The 22,102-nt window shown below is 43.9% G+C and overlaps 2 protein-coding genes across 6 annotated transcripts in view; both read left to right on the top strand.

Annotated features, from left to right (window-relative positions):
• The first annotated feature begins 287 nt into the window (after positions 1 to 287).
• On the top strand, positions 288 to 5,548 carry pebp1 (phosphatidylethanolamine binding protein 1). Of its 2 annotated transcripts, XM_080739620.1 has the most exons (5): positions 288 to 330; positions 1,641 to 1,831; positions 2,254 to 2,363; positions 3,722 to 3,822; positions 4,607 to 5,548. In XM_080739620.1, the coding sequence occupies exons 2-5, from the start codon at positions 1,697 to 1,699 to the stop codon at positions 4,822 to 4,824; spliced, it is 564 nt and encodes a 187-aa protein (XP_080595746.1). In that variant the 5' UTR covers positions 288 to 330; positions 1,641 to 1,696; the 3' UTR covers positions 4,825 to 5,548. The 2 variants fall into 2 exon arrangements, with proteins under 2 accessions (XP_080595746.1, XP_080595745.1); XM_080739619.1 differs by lacking the exon at positions 288 to 330 and having other exon boundaries at positions 1,633 to 1,831.
• A 1,278-nt stretch (positions 5,549 to 6,826) lies between these two features.
• Positions 6,827 to 22,102, top strand: part of taok3a (TAO kinase 3a) — a 99,889-nt gene continuing 84,613 nt past the window's right edge. For 3 of the 4 annotated variants that reach the window (XM_080738049.1, XM_080738048.1, XM_080738046.1), the window contains exon 1: positions 6,827 to 7,008. The gene's annotated coding sequence lies outside the window, so the exon portion shown is untranslated. Of the gene's footprint in view, positions 7,009 to 7,492; positions 7,737 to 22,102 lie in introns of those variants that run through there. The other variant, XM_080738047.1, reaches the window with a different exon arrangement.

The raw sequence follows: 22,102 nt of genomic DNA, 5'->3' as shown, positions 1-22,102 counted from the left end.
AACTTTAACTGGTGCACATCCCATAACCCACACACTGCACATCATTTTGGAGCTCATATCTTTGAACGGGTAAGGGCTAGTAATAATAATAGCTACAGACCTGTAAAGTTCCATTTGGAATCCCCCCAAGACCCACGGGCCCTGACTGCCCAGAGCAGTGGTTTTACCTAATTTGTCTGGACCCCACTGAGAGCAGCCAAAAAGCATCATCAAGCAGACTGCGCCCTCCAGCGGTTATTCGGTAGTACGCCTGCCTGCCTGCCTGCCTGCCTGCCTGTCTGTCTGTCTGTCTGACTCTGCATTCTGCAAGCCGAGCAAGCAGACACACAGGTCGAGGATGGCGAGTACGAGCGGAAGCATGGTGGATTCGGAGAGCGAAATTCAAGCAGAGGACTCGAGGGGGAATGAAAACAAAAGGAAAAGGAGTAAAGTATATAGCTCAGCAAGTGATGGACATGATACGGAAGACAGTTATGCTGCAGGAATGAGAGCTGTCAAAAAAGTGGATGGAATATTTAGTGATAGGCACAGTGTTGCAATGTTTGTGGGGAAGAAACTAGGAGAGGTGAAATCGGTTCGAATTGCTCGAAGTGGAATGGTAATTATAGAATGCAAGTCAGAAAAGCAAATGTTGAAGGCAGTACATGGCATCACGAAGTTTGATGGCCACAGAGTTGAGTGCTATGAACTTGGGCATGGGAGAAGAAATGCAGCTGGCGTTATAAGTGGTGTGCCACTCACAATGGAGCTGGAACCATTTTTTGACCTGTTGGGGGTAAACAAAGTGAAGAGAATGAAACGCTTCAGAGAAGGAAAGAGTGAGGATAGTGAGTCACTGTACATCGAGTTCAATGGAGATTTGCCGAACAGGATATATGTTGAGTATGTAACCTACAAGGTCAGACCATTTGAGAGGGGCCCTCTAAGATGTTATTGCTGTCAAGAATATGGACATGCCGCGGCCGTTTGCCGAAGAACAAGGAAATGTGGAAGATGTGGGGAGGAGAAATGTAAAGATGAGTGCACAACAGAGAGGAGCGAGCCGAAATGTATCCACTGCAAAGGGAATCATTATGCAGGGGCATCAGTGTGCCCTAAAAGAAGAAGGGAAGAAAGTGTCAATAAGATTAGAGTTGAAAAGGGAATATCGTACGCAGAGGCAGTAAAGAAAATGGAGGGAGGAAACGAATTAAGGGCGAAAGAAAGACATGAGGAAAGATCAAAGAGAGCAGAGCAAACAATTTGCATGGACAGGAAACAGTTTCTGGCGTTTATCGCTATGGTAGTGAATTGTGCAATGGAAATTAAAGGGAAAACAGAAAGAATCAAGATGATTCTAGACGCGGGCAAGAGATTTCTGAAAATAGAGGATATAAGTGGAGAGGACCTGGACAAGCTACTGAGGGAAGGATTTTCTCCAACTCAGGATGCTGGGTCTGGGGACAGAATGGACTGAATATGGAAGAAGACAATGGGGGGGGTTTATAAATGGATGGACTTGAAAAGTACTGCATAATGACTATTATGACTCCTTAAGTGCAAGGAGTGCACTACATACTCCGGTAAAGTAGGTGGCGGTATACACCTTCCGGTTGTCACCCGCCATTAAACTTAAAGAAGAAGAAGAAGCAGACACACAGGAGCAGCAGCGCGTTGAGTTGCGTGTAGTTTACTGTCCATTCAGTGAGTGAACAACATGCCTGTGGATGTGAGCCAGTGGAGCGGGCCTCTGGAGCTGACAGAGGTGGAGGAGAAGCCTGCAGGTGCTCTCACCGTCAAGTATGACTCGCTTGAAATCGACGACCTGGGTAAAGTTCTCACGCCGACTCAGGTTAGTAGTCGGCTGATGTTAGCAAGGCAAGCTAACCGGGCTAACGTTACAATGGATGGTAGCGAACGGGCCTTCTCTGCGTTTTTGCAAAACTGCATTTTAGAAATATGCAGTTTATGTGATGATAATTCTTCGTGCTCTATCAGACGGGACTCTTATAAGTATGGTTATGATTTGCTTTTTGTTAGAGAGCAACGTCAAATGTCATAATGAAACGCATGCATGATGACATGTCTGCTCTGCTTATTGCACGGAGATACTCTTCAACAGCGCCACCTATGCTCGAACTGTGTCCTGCTTCTCTCATACTGACAGAAGACTACTGTTGTCCTCTTTCCAGCTAACTGCATTACAGTAAATTAAACTTTGGCTGCTCGAACAGTAGTCGTCATCACACAGACAAACTTGTTTTTTTTTTGCAGGTGCAGAACCGGCCCACAGCTGTAGAGTGGGAAGGGTGTGACCCTAGTAAGCTGTATACTCTGGCCTTGACTGACCCCGATGCCCCCAGCAGGAAAGACCCCAAATTCAGGTGATACCAGCAGCCAGTCAGGCACTGTGACTTCATACAGCCAAAAGGCTGCATAGCTGCAAATTGCAACTCAGATGTTTTGTCTTGCTGAATCTAGAGTTGCAACATCAACCATTGGCAGCCCATGCATCCAAACAGAAAAATGCTATCGGATTGTTTTTTAACGACGATAAACTCACCAACATTGCAGTCAAAACACTTTGCAGATAGAGGATAATTCAAGCTTTCTGTATAGCTGCAATGTAGGTGAGTTTAATGTTGTTTAATACGATCAGATTTATTTTCTTGAGTTGCAATTTGCGTCTAGTGGCTGCATTGCATTTGTATGTTACAATGCTCACCATTCATGAAACCCAATCACAGACATCTTGGTGGCATATGCCATGTGATTCATCATTAAATGACAACAATGGTGCAAGTGAGCTGTTGCATGGTGTTGCCACAAGTAGTCTGGGATCACTTCACTTTTTGGGGTTGTAACCGGTCTGGAGCGGAAACCACAACACGTCATGTTGTAGTACTCAAAGGACTACAATTTGCCAGAAAGATCAAACCGTATTCAGTTTTAACCCAAAATATTCCCCTGCGCTCAAGGACATACTTTTAGGGCCTACCTAATAAACACCTTGATGCGGAGTAGTTTTGCTTTTGAAAAATTCGTTTGATATATGCATCTTTTAGTCCAACTGTTAGCGACTGGCAAGACGACACTAGGCTACTCGAGCATTTTAATAGGGATTGGGGAAACAAACGGGGGGAACCAAATCAAAGCGATGCCGCTTGATCTAGTGGTTTCCGAGCTTTAGGCGGAAACCAAACAGCCTGTTGTGAACGAACACCAGGCTTTCCCCCAGAAAGCCTGGTAGGCAAGGTTATGCCACAACTTGGAGGCTATCCAACCTCTAAATAAAAATTCATACGATTCTTTCCAAGTGTTGGTTTTGGGTAACGTCCTGTTCCACGGTATGGAGAGCGTGTGAGTTATCCCATGTGATCACTGATCAGTCTGGTAATGCCAGGGTAGGTGGTATGCAGGACGAGGAGTGCGTGGTGACAATGTCATATTATATTTTAAACAATGGCTTTACAGAAACAAAGTGGATTACTTAGGTTGTCTGTAGAGGTGCAATATTAGGGAGTTTATCGTCGTCACGTTTCATTAATAGGGCTGTCAAATGGAGGGAATTGCAACTTGGAGGTTGGATAATGGATAGCCTATTAGTTGTCTTGAGTACTACAGTATGTATACCACAGATTGTACATGAAGGTTGCAAAGATGCTCATTGGGATATTGAGGATTTGATGAAAATGTATTCACTGCATCTAAGATAAACAATAGTGCTTTCTCTTTATCAAAGGGAGTGGCATCACTTTCTGGTAGTCAACATGAAGGGGAACGACGTGTCCAGTGGCTCTGTCATGTCTGACTACGTTGGCTCTGGTCCCCCCAAAGGCACTGGTAAGAACATTGCATTGATATACCGGTACAATGAAACCTGTACTTGGTTGCGCACTGTTGTTGTCTTGTGGTGAGAATTGCCAATCTACGAGCTCAACGCGTTGCATTAGAATGTGATGTGAGCTTTTACAACAGCTTTTTAGCGCACAGCGAAGTATACGTTAAGCATAGAAGATGGTGGGACAGCCAATCATACTGCAGAACTTTGTATAGCCAAACTCCATTGTTCAGTATGAACCCTGAATCTTTCTCCCCTCCTTGAAACATTTTAGTTTTGGTTTATTTAGATACAGTAGAATAGTAAACTGAGGACAGGAAACGGAGGTTCATATACTGTAAAAGTTTGTTGTTGCTGCTTGCTTTAAATACCTCCAATCTATCCATCCCCTTCATGAATTAATCAACTTAATAGATGAAGAGACTTGTCTCTTCCATCTTTTATTGTGGAGAGAACAGTCAGTCTATGTATATGCACTGTAGGCCCTATTAGAATCCAAATCTGTTGTTGGTGCATTTTCATATGAAGGTTGTGCAACCATTCTATTTGTGTATTCACGGTGTCCATAACGATACCCAGTAAAATCCTCTGTTTCCATGTATCCATTTGTAACTCGAGAGAGCATACAAATGTAACCTGAGAGTAAAACCTGTAACAAAAAGGATTTTACTGCATGTTCCTCATTCTTTCTGACATCAATTTTCAACTGCGTTATAAAACCTGGATATGTGCCATTGTGCTGCTGAACAGTTGAAAACAAAGCCTCTTCTCTGCTGCCCCCCACAGGTCTGCACAGGTACGTGTGGCTGGTGTATGAACAGCCAGGCAGCCTGTCCTGCACGGAGCCCATCCTGACGAACCGCTCCGGAGACAACCGCGGCAAGTTCAAGATCCAGGCCTTCAGGAAGAAGTACGGGCTGGGAGCCCCTGTGGCCGGAACCTGCTACCAGGCCGAGTGGGACGACTATGTTCCCAAACTCTACGAACAACTTGCCGGAAAATAAAAAGTCAAAGCTACGTGAAAAGACTTTTTGCTTATAGAGCACTCAGCACTAGGAATTCCCAGGCAGGTCTTTGGGTCATTTGGAAATTCCCATTCTTGCTAGCAACAAAACCCCAGCAATATTAAAGCCTTAATGTTTGAGCGTGCTAAAGAATATTTCAGAGCACTGTTGTGCCATTCTAAACGAATAACAAACAATTGCTGTCAATTACCTGATCATTTCTAATAAATGTGTTTAGCACTGACATGGTGGTTGGCTGGTTGTAGAGGGCATGGAGCTGGCCCAAACTGGGGGTTGCCACAGTACAGTACAAAAAACATTTGATGTACTTTTGACTATTTTCCAAGCCCTTGTCCTTTAACATTTGGGAGATCCCTGAACTGATAATGAACATAATATCAGTGTACAAAGTGAAAGTGAGGATGAAATAAATAAAATCAGTAAGACGCCTAAGGGCGAAAAGCGCCATCTGTCTTGGCTATATATGGTTTCTGTTAGTGTGGTTCTCCTAACAGGGCATCATCACCTGGGATACAATCCCTTTTATGCCCATATATGGAGATCCCTAACAGAATCCCTTTTATGCCCCTGTTAGATATGGGCTTAATATTGATGAAATCAGGGATCTCCATACAAAAATTCCAGAGTAAAAAAAAGATATATATATCCATATTCCATAATGCAATAAAGACGGAGCAGCGGATAATAAAATATTCATAACATGTATGAGTCTATCTACATTCATCTATACATAAAGTCATAGAACTAAAGTAATTAGTTGGAGAATAATGCTTAATTTATGCTGAGTGGTATGATGGTGGTGTGTGCTGAAAATAGACGATTTACAAGCTCAACAAGTTGCATTTGCGATGTGTTCTGCTTTAGACTGAAATGGTGAGAGGGCTCAGTGCTGGTTAAGCAGCCTGATAGACTGGCTAGCCATGTTTGTGGTTCTCAGCCTGCCATGCTAAGTTGACAAGAGTCCCTCTACCCTGTGGTAGATTGAGTGACGCAAGTCCAGGGGTGATGCAGAATGCTGTATATTTCCATAATAGTAGGGGAAGTAACAATGTAATTCACGGGTGCCGTGGATGAAATTAATATTTTACAGGTGTCCCCTGAGCCAAAGGTTTGTTACTTTCTGGCATTACTACTGTACTTTAGGGCTGCAACTGTAGGTTACTTTCTTAGTGATTATTCTTTTTAAGATATGTTTTTTGGGGGGCTTTTATGCCTTTATTGACAAGACGGTAGACTGACAGGAAATGGGGAGTACACAGCAAATCTGGTCGGGCTCGGGAATCGAACCAGCGACCCGCTACAGGCTACACAAAGCCTATGTGGTATGCGCCTGGACCAGTAGGCCAGCGTGCGCCCCTTCTTAATTATTATTCTATCAATTCAAATGTATTTTAATAATCAACTATTAGTATTAGTCTGATAAACCCCTTGGCTTAAAGGGTATCCCATAGCTGAAATTCCTAAATCCAACACTAGATGTCAGGATTGCATTTTGAATTCTGTGTCGGGGGACATTACGTTGCAACAAGCGACAGACAAGTAGCCTACTAGACTAGTGTGTAGAAGACTACATACCACATAGTTATAAAAGAAAAAGAACAAGGTAGTTAAGGTACCTACTACACACGTTTAATTACAATTTGCGATAAACTAGAAAACAAAACGTTTAATAAAGGGCCTATTATTATTATTAATTATTATTATCCATTCCCTACCCAAATACATTTACCAAAAAATATAATAAAGTTAATTATCAATACCAAAAGAAAAGTAGAGTGTTAACTTCTTGTCAGAACAGAACTTATTTGCGCCTGTCAAAGTGAGCTGTCAAACACTGGAACTGGAACCTGTCGTGCGACGGTGTCGCGCCCCGCGAAACAGCCGATCTGCAACCACACGAGCCTTCCCCTTTGCTACCAGTTGTGAGCTTGAAGATCGGCTGTACGAGGGAAGTATATAACGACGACGACGACGCGGCGGCGGCTGCTCATCCAGGAAGTCCTCGAGTGACAGACAAGATAGACAGTCAGCTCCACACGCACAGTACACACGCACGCACACTTCACAAAGTCGGCACCAAACGTCTAGTTCTCCGCCAACTTGGGACTTTTAAATGAACGCGGGACCTTTAGTTCTTCTTGACGCGACGTTTCAGCGGTACAGGTAAAAAAGCATAATTCGCTTTCGTTTAATCTTTGCTTGTTTGTTTGTGTTATTTAACCGTTATATTATTATAATACAGTAGCTTTTTGCTGAGTGAGTGCGCGTGCCACTGACAGAATGACACTTCCTCCTCTCGCTGTCTCTCTTCATGGCTTCCATAGGTGTGTGTGTGTGTGTGTGTGTGTGTGTGTGTGGTGTTGTCTTTTCGACAAAAGTGTCATGAAATGTCACTTTCATGCCAAGAATTCGTAGTTTTTTGCTTTGAAAGTGTAAAATAACGTCTCCTTTTCATTTGGTGGTGTTATTGTTGGTCAGTCAGTGCGTAGAACAACTAACAACGTCTCTTCTAAAAAATACAATAAAATGTGTGGTGATTGTCTTGATAAGAACTCCTGTCGTGCGACGCGGCGTCGCTCGCCGACAACAACTGACCTGCTACAAGAGAACTACAGCTGTTATGTTAGTAGCCTACATCAGTTCTCGTCGGCGAAGCGACACCGTCGCGCGAAAGAGTATAAACGAAGCAAGCAGTTGTAGTAGAGAAGAAGCATCGGTATAGTCAGATATTATAGCTGCTAAGTGCGTAGGTTCTGTTCAATTGAGCAAAGTACTATAGCAGCAGGTTGTGTGTGTGCGTGCACCTGCACACGTTTATTGACGGATTATTATGCCTTTACAGTAGTGCGAACGGATTATATAAAAGACGCGATCAATATTCTCAACACGGGGTAAGTAGGTATACGGAACAAATGACAGGTGACAGCTTTGTAAATAAGTGTTGTTGTTGATGTTTTCATTTTGTGACCGAAAGAAAGAAACAAAGCAACAACACAATGTCAACTTGCCTATTAAAGCATTTTATTTTATTGCCATAATGTGTAAATGTAGCCTAGTGTATAGTCCTTACAGTAGGCTACACGATGTGTAGCAGCTGCTGCAATGTTTTCCATGGCAGCTAGATAGATCTCTACGGTGTGTTGTGTGTGAGTGAAGCTGCCATCAATGAGTCTCTCCACAACGGCTCGGTGTTAAAGGCGATACAACATTGTCCACCATACGGGACACGGAATGTCATTATGTCACCACCACGGTGCGTTTGCTTTTCACGTGTTGTTCACCAAGGAAGCCTAATATAATCTCGCGTATTTTTATCTTATATATTTTCTTGTGCTTCTGTGCCGACCGATTAAAAGAGGGGGGGGGTTTGTTTTCATTTGCAACATCATTGGCTATTCGCGCTTCACGTGTCTTATTGGTTCTGTCATTTTAGTAATTTCTATGAACGTGAATGAATGCTCATGTTATTATCATAATGGGCTGGTCTGTTCTTATGTTTTATTATCCGCACGAAAAGTAAAACATAGAGGTATGGTGGTAGATGTACCCAGCCAGCTGAACACTATAGTGCTCAAGCTGACCCAACATGATGTCATACCTCCTCTGTGGAGAGAGAGCCATCAAACGTTACTATTTTGTGTGTGTGTGTGTGTGTGTGTGTGTGTGTGTGTGTGTGTGTGTGTGTTTCCTGGACATTGCAAAATCATATATTTGTGACATAGGAAGCCATTCCTCAGGTGCTTTATTTTGTTTTATTGTTATTATTATTAGTCCAATTATTATTATTTTAATGTGGTTGAGAGTATGGTCTCCCTGTAGTTTTGAGCAAGCCATGTTCCTTTTCCCAGTGAGACTGGATTGCATGCATACAATAATAGGTCCTATCCTATCACTTGTTCACCTTCGGCATTGATACCTCATATAGTAGGCCATCACGAACAATGACCTGGGAGGAAGTAAAAGAAAAGGTCCAGTTCCTTATTGCTGGTGTATATCAACAGTGATAATTATACATAAATGATGGCACACGACTCTGCACTTGTGATTGAAGGGAGTCAGTCCACTCTCACTTATACTTATGTAAGATCAAGGACAAGGTATGGTATTACAAGCAAAAGTGATAGGCAACATAATTAGTGTTTTTGCACGACACAACAGAAATTAGTGTAGGCCCATACCTGGCCTCAGTAGAAGTAGTTATGCCTGCTATATATTGTGTTTATGTATTTAGGATAACGCTACGACCGATTTATTTTACAGCTTGAGGACCCTGAAATGATTTACCAATACACATTATGTGATGTAACTATGGCTTATAGCTTTCTAGACACACAGGGCTATAGGCGGTTATGTGCTCAAGGTTAGCAGGCACTTGATAAGACTGATAAGACTATCAGTCAACATACTGTGCAAAAGTGACACATGTTCTACTTCTGTCTGTAGGGGTACATTCAGAGTCATCATGACAGAGTCATGATCGCTTACGCTTCTTAAGAGGTACAGACAGAGTGGGCGTTCCCCTTTCTTTGACGACGGCTTGTCAGATTGGTAGGGGTATGACCACGACTTTATGGAATGATGGGCCTGTCAAATGATGTTGCTTGCCTTTTTTATTTAGCCAAGCTGAGGCCATGACGTCCAGCACATTGCTCAGTCTTTTTATAGAGACATGATGAGAGTGGTCTCACACACACAGACTCGGCTTGTCTCCTTGTTAAAAATGCACAAATCCCTTAAAGTGTGCGTAGTGCGTACATGTGCACCAATTGATGCCACAGTGGGGAGGGTGGAAGAGGCACAGGGGCCAAATCAGCTGCTCCTGACAAGTGGCTGATGTGATTGTCAGAGAAAGTAGTGAGGGGTGGCAGGCAGGCGGGCAGGGCTCGTGCCGAAGCAGCCGGCAGAGCTGACATCAGAGGGGGAGGAGGTTTAAACCCAGGCAACAGGCTTAATCGCTGCACACTGGCTGCTCTGTAAAGGGCTTTGGATAATCTGGGTGTGAATAAAAGTTTGAGATATGAAGGAGATGGGGGGGTGTAGCTCCCTCCCCACAGCTGTTTCACCTTTCCTCTATCTAAACTTCCCTCAAGGACTGTTTATATTTAGGACCTCATTTCTATGATTTAGAAGAAAAAAGGGGAAGGGAGACGTAGCTCCTAAACCACCATCACAACACAAGGCTCGTTCATCGTTTCTTTGTAGCCTCGCGTAGCCAAACTATATCACTGCTTGGATATGAGTCTGGTACTTCTATGTGGAAGTTTTTTTTCCAAGGGGCGGGTTAAAAAAATGGCTCTGGACACAATTGGTTAGACCAGACCAATACTGGGCCCTGATTGGTCACCCAACTCTTCGGGGTGAGGAAATGGATTCACAATTGAGCGGGTCCAGACCCAAATCTGCAAAGGGCGATATGTCTTTTTGCATCGGCGGATTTGTCTGATTCCAGGCTAGCTTCTTCGGACCATGTGTGTCATGTGCCTCTGGGATGTTGAGAGGTGCGTTCCAGGTCTCAACTGTGCAGTGGATTAGTGATAATTCCTCTATACTCTACTGGAGTAGTAAAGTCATTGTTTCAGTACTAGGGGTGACCTCCATATGGCCATCTTAGCTTCACAGCGCTTGTGGTGCAGCTCCTGATGCAATCATCTTCAGTCTCAGTTGAATCCTGAAATGTCTAATTTAAGAACGACCAGAAGAGGCGGAGGCCAGTGCGCGTGGCCTCGGAGAACCCAGGCCTATTCTAATTAGCACTGATATCTGTGCTCTGGGGACCGCTTTCCCTGTCCTAGTCATTATTCAGTGTTTGATTCTTTCACCAGAGTTTGACTTTCGTTTTGGCCCTTGCACCTTGCCTGGGGGCTGGATGGATATCAGTTGACAAGTTTACCTGCATTGCTGATGAAGGAATAGACCCATGACAGATGCAACCATATACTGTATGTCTTGGAGCCAGCTTCCTACTACCCCTGTAATGACTTTACTGTCTGTTTTCATGCTCTGCCTTTTATACTGTATTTGACTGGCACATCTTTCACTTTGCCCTGTAAACTGTCAGACACAATGCTTTTGCAGAATGTTGAGAATATTTTAGTGGAAATGTCGTTTACAGCCTTCACTGAGCGTCCCATCTAGGGTAACCCGTTGAAAGTGTCAGTGAGTGGAGTGCATTTGTATATGCCTCTCCCTCCACCCAATCCACTGTATCATCTCCCCTCAAGCCTCTCTGCAGAAAGCGTTCACCCTTCCGTCGTGCTACACGACGGAAGACAGACTTTTGAAAAATATATCAGAATTTTCAGTATAGCTGGTGCTGCGGTAGTTTGGTGGGTTTATGCCGCGGTGGCAGAGCCCATCAAATATTAAAGCACTCTTGTCAGGCTTAATGTTCTGCAGTGATCTGGTTTAGCATGTCTAATATGGGAATGCTGTCTTGGATGACGAGGAGAATTACGCTTAAGGGCCGTGCACCCCCCCCCCCCCCCCTCACCCCCTGTTCCGACAGATGTGCTCATGCGTACTGCTTTTAATGATGATTTCAAAAGACTGCTAAAGCCTTGTGCTGCTGCAAGATCCCGGTGGTGTGAAGCTTGGAAACTGCATGTAATAGTACAGATGTTTGGTAACGGGGTTAGTCGGCAGTCGACATTAACACTTAATTTAATTTCATGATATTGACCACGTTCCCACACTAAGCATTATTTTTTATCAAAGGTGTGTGTGTAGTACGAGTACTTAAAGCTGCATCGTGCAATATATTTTTTATAAGACAAGGTCTGAAACTAATATTTATGGAAGTTTCATTGCTCACCCCCTCTCAAACCCATGCTTCCCACTATGGCAGATTGTTCAGCACAAATGGCTTGTCATTGCGACCGTAGGTCGCAGTTTAGTATCAAAACCTCCACCGGCCGTCCGTCCGTCCGTCGGTCGGTCGGTCGGTCACACGTCACACGTCACACCTTTGCCCTGCTCATATCTCCGCATCAGTATGACATCACACCACATTTGTACACAAACATTTATACAATTCAGCTATACAATTCAGCTTTGTTTGCTCGTGTCATCATGATGAGGTCATAAATCAGCCATGCCCAAATATAGATTTTACAGGTTTACATGCTTACTCAGTTATTCGTTATGTGAAAGTCCTATGACGTCTATGATATCTGACATCATCATACATACATTCCCTTTTATGCCCATAAATGGAGATCCCCTCTGTAGAACCAGCCACTGACATCACTGTAATGTCAGGGGAACCAAATCCCTTTTATGCCCATATATGGAGATCCCTGTGATGCCAGGGGAACCAAATCCCTTTTATGCCCATATATGGAGATATTGAGATCCCCGTGTTGCCAGGGTAACCAAATCCATTTTATGCCCATATATGGAGATCCCTGTGATGCCAGGGGAACCAAATCCCTTTTACGCCCATATATGGAGATCCCTTATGTCATCAATATTAAGCCCATATCTGTGAATATCTATGGGTACCAGATGTCTCCATATATGGTTAAATGGTCCGATATACATCACTGGCCAGAAGACCAAGAAATGGTGCAACCTCGCCCTTTGCTTTTCTCCCTTAGGCATCTTACTGGTAGGTAGTTTAATGAGGACTGCAGTATGGTGGTAGGTAGGTAGTTATGGCCTTTGATGTAAGATTTTCACTTTCTAGGATAACTATATTTGCTATTCCCAGATGATGCCCTTTTAGGGTACCCCTCATGCCCATATATGGAGATCCCCAGGCTTTACTAATTAACATAAGTGTTATGCCCATATATGGAGATCCTTGTCCCAATGTCATCAGATATATGGGCATAAATGGACACAGGCAAACTAGATGGCTGTATGGATATCCAGATGTGTGATGTAAGTGTTTTATTCCAAATGTGGCACTCCACAGACATATTTCCAGAAACAAAATCCCTTTCATGCCCATATATGGAGATTTCTGATGTCATCAATCCCAGGCCCTGTAAAAAACATGGTTGCTATGGTAAACAGTTGGTTGCTAGGGTAAACAGTTGGTTGCTAGGGTAAGAAAACATGGTTGCTATGGTAAACAATTGGTTGCTAGGGTAAACAGTTGGTTGCTAGGGTAAATAAAACATGGTTGCTGTGATAAACAGTTGGTTGCTAGGGTAAACAGTTGGTTGCTAAGGTAAAAAACATGGTTGCTACGGTAAACAGTTGGTTAGTAGGGTAAACCTTCAATGATTTTGACATCTTGTTACTAATCTGTCGGTAGATAATGCCGGTCTTATATAAGGGTAATTTGTGTACGGTGTGATGTCATACTGATGTCAGCAGTGTGACAGGAGATAAGCGACCAACGGTCGCTTATCTCCCGATTAGGGAGTCTTACTGGTGTGTATAACTGAGGGTAATCTTTGCACGGGACAGTCAGTTAAAGCTGGATATGAAATGTTCGTCATAGTTGTCCCAGTGATACATGTTGTTACAGTGTGCTGAAGTGCACGTGGCACTGAGATTATTATTATTATTTCTAATATTATTACTGTCAATTCAATTCAAAGGAGCTTTATTGGCATGAGAAACCATACGTTTACATTGCCAAAGCAAGTTTCAAAACATAATAAAAACAGTTGAAAATGGGGAACATACTGTATATACAGTTGGAGGGGGTACAGCATTGTTGCGACCGTCAGGTCGCAGTTTAGTTGCGACCGTCAGGGAGCAGTTTACTACCAGTAAGACTCCCTAATCGGGAGATAAGCGACCGTTGGTCGCTTATCTCCACAAATATCACAACCTCCACCTCTCACATCATACGGGTAGCCATAGTTACACCTGGAATGTTGAATCTCCATATATGGAGATAACCTACGCATCACACAAAGTCTGACCTCACCAGCCCATACTTGGGCATGGACGACTTATATCTCCATATACGGAGATGGCCATATATGGAGATACAATGACATCACAGAGTCCACAGCTGATGATGTGGCGTGATGTCATACAATACACAAACAAGCCCTATATAAAGGGGCAATTCTCACCAGGGAAGAGAGCATTGCCTGGAATGTTGAATCTCCATATATGGAGATAACCTACGCATCACACAAAGTCTGACCTCACCAGCCCATACTTGGGCATGGACGACTTATATCTCCATATACGGAGATGGCCATATATGGAGATACGATGACATCACAGAGTCCACAGCTGATGATGTGGCGTGATGTCATACAATAAGATAGAGAGATATGAGCAGGGCAAAGGTGTGACGTGTGACGTGTGACCGACCGACCGACCGACCGACCGACCGACGGACGGCCGGTGGAGGTTTTTGCGACCGTCAGGGAGCAGCTTACTATGAAAACCTCCACCGGCTGTCCGTCCGTCCGTCGGTCGGTCGGTCGGTCGGTCACACGTCACACCTTTGCCCTGCTCATATCTCCGCATCAGTATATAGGGCTTGTTTGTTTATTGTATGACATCACGCCACATCATCAGCTGTGGACTCTGTGATGTCATCGTATCGCATCAGTATATAGGGCTTGTTTGTTTATTGTATGACATCACGCCACATCATCAGCTGTGGACTCTGTGATGTCATCGTATCTCCATATATGGCCATCTCCGTATATGGAGATATAAGTCGTCCATGCCCAAGTATGGGCTGGTGAGGTCAGACTTTGTGTGATGCGTAGGTTATCTCCATATATGGAGATTCAACATTCCAGGCAATGCTCTCTTCCCTGGTGAGAATTGCCCCTTTATATAGGGCTTGTTTGTGTATTGTATGACATCACGCCACATCATCAGCTGTGGACTCTGTGATGTCATCGTATCTCCATATATGGCCATCTCCGTATATGGAGATATAAGTCGTCCATGCCCAAGTATGGGCTGGTGAGGTCAGACTTTGTGTGATGCGTAGGTTATCTCCATATATGGAGATTCAACATTCCAGGTGTAACTATGGCTACCCGTATGACGTGAGAGGTGGAGGTTGTGATATTTGTGGAGATAAGCGACCAACGGTCGCTTATCTCCCGATTAGGGAGTCTTACTGGTCATAGTAAACTGCTCCCTGACGGTCGCAATGAAAACCTCCACCGGCCGTCGGTCGGTCGGTCGGTCGGTCGGTCGGTCACACGTCACACGTCACACCTTTGCCCTGCTCATATCTCCGCATCAGTATGACATCACACCACATGTGTACACAAACCTTTGTGTACGTTGCTGTGGCAACAGTCTGTTGTTGCTGGTTTGTTAGTGTACGTTAGCAACCACCTTAGCAACCATGGTTTTACCCTAGCAACCAACTGTTTACCCTAGCAACCAACTGTTTACCATAGCAACCATGTTTTTTTACCCTAGCAACCAACTGTTTACCATAGCAACCAGATACGCAGAGCAGGGATCTCCATATATGGGCATAAACAGGTGACATCACACTGATGTCAGATACTCAGAGCAGGGATTTCTCCATAATATATGGGCATAAAAGGGATTCTGTTAGGGATCTCCATATATAAGGGATTCTGTTAGGGATCTCCATATATGGGCATAAAAGGGATTCTGTTAGGGATCTCCATATATGGGCATAAAAGGGATTCTGTTAGGGATCTCCATATATGGGCATAAAAGGGATTCTGTTAGGGATCTCCATATATGGGCATAAAAGGGATTCTGTTAGGGATCTCCATATATGGGCATAAAAGGGATTCTGTTAGATGTTAGTGATCTCCATATATGGGCATAAAAGGGATGCTGTTAGGGATCTCCATATATGGGCATAAAGGGATTCTGTTAGGGATCTCCATATATGGGCATGAAAGGGATTATGTTAGGGATCTCCATATATGGGCATAAAAGGGATTGTATCCCAGATGATGCCCTGTTAGGAGATCCACACTAACAGAATCCATATATGGTCCTACCGACAGCTGCTATAAGCCAACCCTGGCGATAAGGTCTGAGTCGAAGAAATGCTTCTTTCCTGGCAAGAATTGCCCCTTTATACTGTAGGGCTCGTTTGTGTATTGTATGACATCACGCCACATCATCGGCTGAGGACTGTGTGATGTCATCATATCTCCATATATGGAGACATAAGTTGCTCATGCCCAAATATGGGCTGGTGAGGTCAGACTTAGTGTGATGAGTAGGTTATCTCCATATATGGAGATTCAACTTCAATGAGTAACCATGGCAAACTGTCAACTGCCCGTATGTCTTGATAATTGGTAAAACAAACTTTTGGCCTATTTGTAGGGATGGACATCGGTATCGGCCAATATCAGAAATCGGCAGGTATCATATCAAACCGGCCAAATCGGTGATCGGCAGGTCACTGACATAAATATGCCAAAATCGGCCAATTGTATCTCTTGCACTGCACAGCATGATGCTCGGTCCTGTGACGTAAACATTAGCAAGTAGCAGCCAGTCTACTTGGAGGCAGCCTACAGAATACAGATGGTGCTGATTACCTTTGCAATGTAAGGATATATTCCATAATCCTGTGTCAATGTCGTCTCCAAAAAGAAGGGGAAAAAAGCATGCGTCACCTGCTTTCCTCCTGCCTAGTCCAGACGGTCATATTAGACTGGATATTGTCTGTGATTTTGGATATTGTACTATTGTGATTGATTTGGCATTAGTGTTCTTCTAGCTTATTGGTACTCACATTGAAGTATGTCTTGTAGGCCTACTTGGCCTGAAACAAAAGGGTATTGGAGCAACCCTATTTCCTAGTTCTTAGCTAAAGAAATCGGTATCGGAAAAATCGGTTTTGGCAGGTCAGACCTTCATAAAACCGGTGGATCGGTATCGGCCAAGAATTTTGCAATCGGTCCATCTCTACCTATTTGTGGAGATAAGCGACCAACGGTCGCTTATCTCCCGATTAGGGAGTCTTACTGGTATATGACTGAGTAAACCACCAACGATCCCATGTGTGGTGCCACCCGGGCCTGCGACTGGACGTTGTTTACCCCTGACTCTGAGAGTTGGAAAAAGTAACCTATTGTACCCTTTATTAGGGATGCAACAAGGCCAGAATGTACTACCTACTACTGTGTCTCACAGCCTATTTGCATTACATGGCAAGTCTCGTGATTTTTTCACACCGTACAGGCTCTTAGATGGCATGGCATCTGGCTTAAAATGATTACATCATCCCATGTTTGTAATTTTGTATACTATGTACCTAAATGCAGAACAGATTGGTTGTGAATCACGTCATAGTTCTTCTGTGCAGTCAGTGCACAGACTGCTTCTTTCATTGTTTTCCCCATGCACACTAAACCTTCAGTCATGAGAGAGGCATTCTTCTTGGCAAGTTGACTTCGCTGGGTGTGGAACACAGCACAGGCAACTTAATTACAGCCCTTCACTGCAAACACAGCTCCGATCCAATGGCAAAGTTGCAGCTGGGACTATGTGTGCCCCCCCCTCCCACCCACCCACCACTGGTTATGTCCAGCTATTTGTCTCCACCTCTGTGTCTGAAAGCTGTATTATGCTGACTATGCTTCGATCCTGCCTTCCATGACTTGGCCATGACAAATCATCATCATCTTCATCACCAACCAGAGAGACATGATTGAGCATGGCTAACGGCTGACTTGCCATATCTCTACTACCCACCACCCACCCCTCCTGGGTCTGTGGCTTAATTTAGCTTGGGAGGAGGGGGGGGGGGCTTACGCGTGAGTATTTTTAGAACCACATGTTCTGCACTAAAAAGGTCTCTAAAAAGTGTCGTGACACAGATCTGTCCCTTTGTGTCCAAGCTGGCCATTGCCCACGACCTGCTGAGAAACTGCTACATGCCTTGTTGGCTTAGCAAAGTGGGGCAGGCCATGCCAGCACAGCTTCGGGTGTGTGATCCTGATGGACACGTTTGCTGATCTGAGTGGCGAGTGAGGTAATACACTGCACCACAGAGAGATATTTTTGGATGCTTCGCCTCCTGCGTGCCCAAAGCACTTTTTTTGTCTCCAAGCTCCATGTTGCAGTTTCGGGTCGGTGCCTTTTACAGCATAGTTTCAAACATGCATGTGACAAACCCTTCCTTGATATTGCATGCTGACAGTGATGGGAGGCGTTTACGGGTGATGTCACCTTTCTGTGAAAACGCTGCTTTGCTTTGGGTGCCTTGTGCGGGACCTCCTCATATACTGTATTTAATAGCTCCTCATCTGTTGGACTGTTGGGCCAAAATTCAACCCATTCCTTAGTCCCAAGAGAAATTAGGACTCTACCCTCTGCACAGCACTAATGCTGTAACTGGACAGCCTGCATTAGGTCAAGTGGAGATTTGCCTCAGATGAATCTGGGGAGATTAAGTTTTGTGGCTCTTGGTAGCCAGTGGTGGGCATTTGTTTCTTCTTTGTCAGTCAGTCTCTCATCTCTCTCGTCAGTACCGTGGCTGAGTGTGCAGAAAACAACCCAAAGTGTGTGCCTCTCATTTCACCTTGTTCATTCATAATGTAGTATGACAACATCAAGACCAAGAAATAAATGGAGGTTTAACCACCGCTGTTGTGAACCATTGGCTTCACGCTGCAATTGGAACGGCTGCGTCTGACTTCACTTCGGGTTCCTCCCATAATTGTTGTCATTATCTCTCCAGCTTAGCTTTGTGTTGACCCTGTGGTTCATGAATGGCTTACTGTATTATTGGAATTAACACAAGAGTTCCTCATGAGAAAAGGTGTGGAAATGAGAGCCTGCGCAGTTTTTCTGTTATTCCTCTCTGGTTAATAGTCATTCCATCAGGGTTTTGTATGCCTTTTTGAATCCAAAGAGCCTGCGGTTCAGTTGAACAATTGACCAATTAAACTGCGACCTGCAGAAACCACTTCTCCACACCTCCCCTTACGCTCCCATCCTTATGTGGGAAGTCACATCACAGACGCTCATACATACTCAAAGATGTGTACACAAATACCAGATGCACCACACTGTAAAGCCAAGGGGCAATGAACCGTGTCATAATAATTGCAGTTCTCTGATAGGGAATATAAAGAAATGGTGAAAGGATAATTCTACTGTCAATACAGTAGCTCAGGAGGTAGATCAGCCGCTTGTCTGGGAATCGAAAGGTTCCCAGTTCGCTCCCCCTAGGTTAGTGTGAATGTGTCCTTGAGCACCGTGCGAATGTGATGCACATTCTAAGTGCTTTGTTATAAATGTATGACATGTATTTACCAATACATGTCAGCTTCAGCCAATTTATTATACACATATAGACCATTGTTCTGTTAATGAGTTTATTATTATTATTTTCTCCCAATAAATATTCAACAGAAGCAGAACAGAACGTACCTGAATAATTAGTTCCGAATCAATGTTGGCTGAACTCATTGCGTGGTTAAGAAGTCAAGGATGTAAACAAAGCTTCACAAAAGTATGGCTCTACCCCACAGTTAAATGTAATATTCGATTTAAGTAAGTTTCAAAGCTCTGCTAGTTGATTTTCCTAGATATTCTGTACTGAAATAAATGGAAACCCATGGCTTCTATGAATATAAAAATGAATAAATGACTGTATGATTTGCAAATAGTCAATTGTAGACAATGGGATGAACATGCTGTATGATCCTTTTTAAAGGGATATTTCTTATGGTTAAAATTGAGTTTGAAGTGACAATGGGTTTGTGTAGGAAGGGGGCGTGTCTGATAAAATTAATATCAACTAGAAAAAGTATTCCTCGGAGCACAGGTCTCCACCAGGTCAGGTACTGTAGGTTATTCTGTCCTCCTGGTAGCACTATAATAGGCCAATGTGAAAAGGTTGCCATGTCTTGTTAGGCCTTGGCATGGCAATCAGACGCTGCATTCATGTGTTTAGTAAAAGTCGACCTGCTGGTGGCGCTATAACAGTGAAAATATGTGAAAAGATTGGGGCGGCAGTTCTGCTCTGGCATCCAGGGAGTCGCTGCCATCGAGCCAACAGTGCTTTTCTTTTGGTGATTTTAAAATGACACAGAATGTTTGAAAGTGAAATATCCCTTTAACCGCCTACTTCATCGTATGACCTTTTATGCCCATATTATGGGCATAAAAGGAATCTGCCAATGAGCAAATAGGAGTGGGTGGCGGTGCATAGACACTCCTTGGCCCTTGGCCTTGGCCAGTTATTGTTTCCTAGTGTGATACAGGTGTAATACTGTGGATGAAAGTACAACCCAGGGCCAAGTCAAAGGGAGGGAGCAGACATTATTACGCAGTAGACTGGGTTTACTTACTCGGTTACATTATTATTTTATTGCCAGTAAACTGACTTTGTTGCTACACTAAAAATCGTAATAATTATGTAATTAACTAATTATCTATGGTAATTGCACTTCTTTCGTCTCTTACGTTGGGGTCATCATTGTTTATGACAGCAGAAACTCAATAAAATCTGCTGTTGTGTAATACAAAGGGCTATCAGCAACAACCAGGAGGTAAAACAATATTATAGATTTCATACTACTTAGTATTAGATTAGTCTTGCGTTGCCAGACCAATCTCCACACTTAATTTTAGCACTATCCTAAAGCAGGAGAAAGAGAGGAGATGGACACTGAGATGGGTTAATTATTCCAAACTTTGATTTAGGCCCATAATGATAATAATAAACAATGATTGAGGGCCATAATGAACAGCAGGCAGAGCCAGTGCATCTATCTCCCTGGTATTCATCTAGTCTGAGAGCTCTTCTCTCTTCTATCGCTATCTCTTACTTGACACGCACGCACACACACACACACACACACACACACGCACACGCACGCACACACACATGCATACATCCATCAGGCCCTACGCTGAATGTTCTCCGTTATTAATTTATGTTGGTGTATTTATTTGTTTCCAGACAAACATTTGCAGTACAAAGATTTACCCAATGAATTATTGATTGACAACACAAGCAGGAATACAAGGATTTGAGTCACAGGGGCATGGAGTCTAATCTGGGTGCTTGCACCAGGGAGGTGCTTTAGGGGTGCAACACAGTCCATTGAATTAATTGCTGGAACTTGATACCCCTGATGATAAAGAGCATATTCTTTTCAAACAAAGGGTCAAAGCATGGCTTTTAGAAAATGCTGTAGTATATAGCTTGGACACTTTATTTATTATCAGATATTTTATTTATGCCGTATTCAGTGTTTAAGCATAGGCCTAGTTGTAGTGTTTTATTTATTGTTGCGTTGCCTGTTTTATGTCATCTCAGACCAACAGGGGTGAAAGTGGCTTGGAAAGTGTCTGTGTAGCCGAAAATCTGTTGTCGAATGGTCGGTGGGTACACTGTCGTGTTGGGTCGTAAATTGTAGGGAAGCATCGAAAGCCGACCAAACATGTTCGGTCTGCTACCAACAGCTATACTGCCTGTTGGTAGCAGCGGGTTGTGAGAGAGGGGGGTAAGGCTCCGTAGAGCTCCCTTCTGGTACAGGAGCAAGCCAGATTGCCTGTCGCACATTTTAACTAGATAGTCTGTTTGTTGGAGAGCCACCTTTTTATACGTAGTTGAGTACTGGGTACTTTATAATGTTACATGTGGGAGCTGCATCTACATTGTCAATGCATTTTGAGCTTGTAGAATTTTGGACCAAAACCGACTATAGGCCTCAGTGAGCTTTGGCACCCCCCAGACCCCATGTTCGGAAACACTACCCCATGGTATGCATTAGGGTTATGATGATCTCTGACGGGATTGTGCTTCGGCGACTGCTTGCACGAAGGGTAATGTTTCTCTCTTTTTTTAATCCACCCAAAATCACCCTGGCCCCGTCCAACTTCAGGTTATGCTTAAAGCTATACTGTGTAAGATGCCCAACTAGTGGTCATTAGCCCTATAGCAAACCGCGTCCGCGTCTTTCGGCCGTTTTTCGTACCTTCAGACCCCCGCGTCTGCCTCCACCTCGCTGAGATCTATCTTTTGAGGGGTCCCTTGTTCCTGTGCGTTCAGTAATTCCAGAGATACGGACTCCTTCACCCTGCCTGGTAGGCGAAATTACCTAGAGAAGGGATGGTACAAACGGGCGACAACAAATATGGCTGCCATAGCGACCCCACTTCAAGATGCGCTGTGATTGGCCGGCAGTTGTATAACCCTCGCTGTGATTGGCCGGTAGTGTGATGACGCAATTTTGGCGCGAGATCCGGTCCCCGGCAAGGATCGCAGTTTACATATATAGAGAAGGCTTTACAGGCTGAAATTCACGGAGTGGGTGTTCTAAAACTTTAGCGATTTAACAGTTAGGACAATTTTAAG

Source organism: Nannobrachium achirus, assembly GCF_963921795.1.
Source record: "Nannobrachium achirus genome assembly, chromosome: 12".
NCBI lineage: Eukaryota > Metazoa > Chordata > Actinopteri > Myctophiformes > Myctophidae > Nannobrachium > Nannobrachium achirus.
Note: the sequence above shows the minus strand (reverse complement) of the source record. Positions and strands in the feature narration are given on the sequence as shown.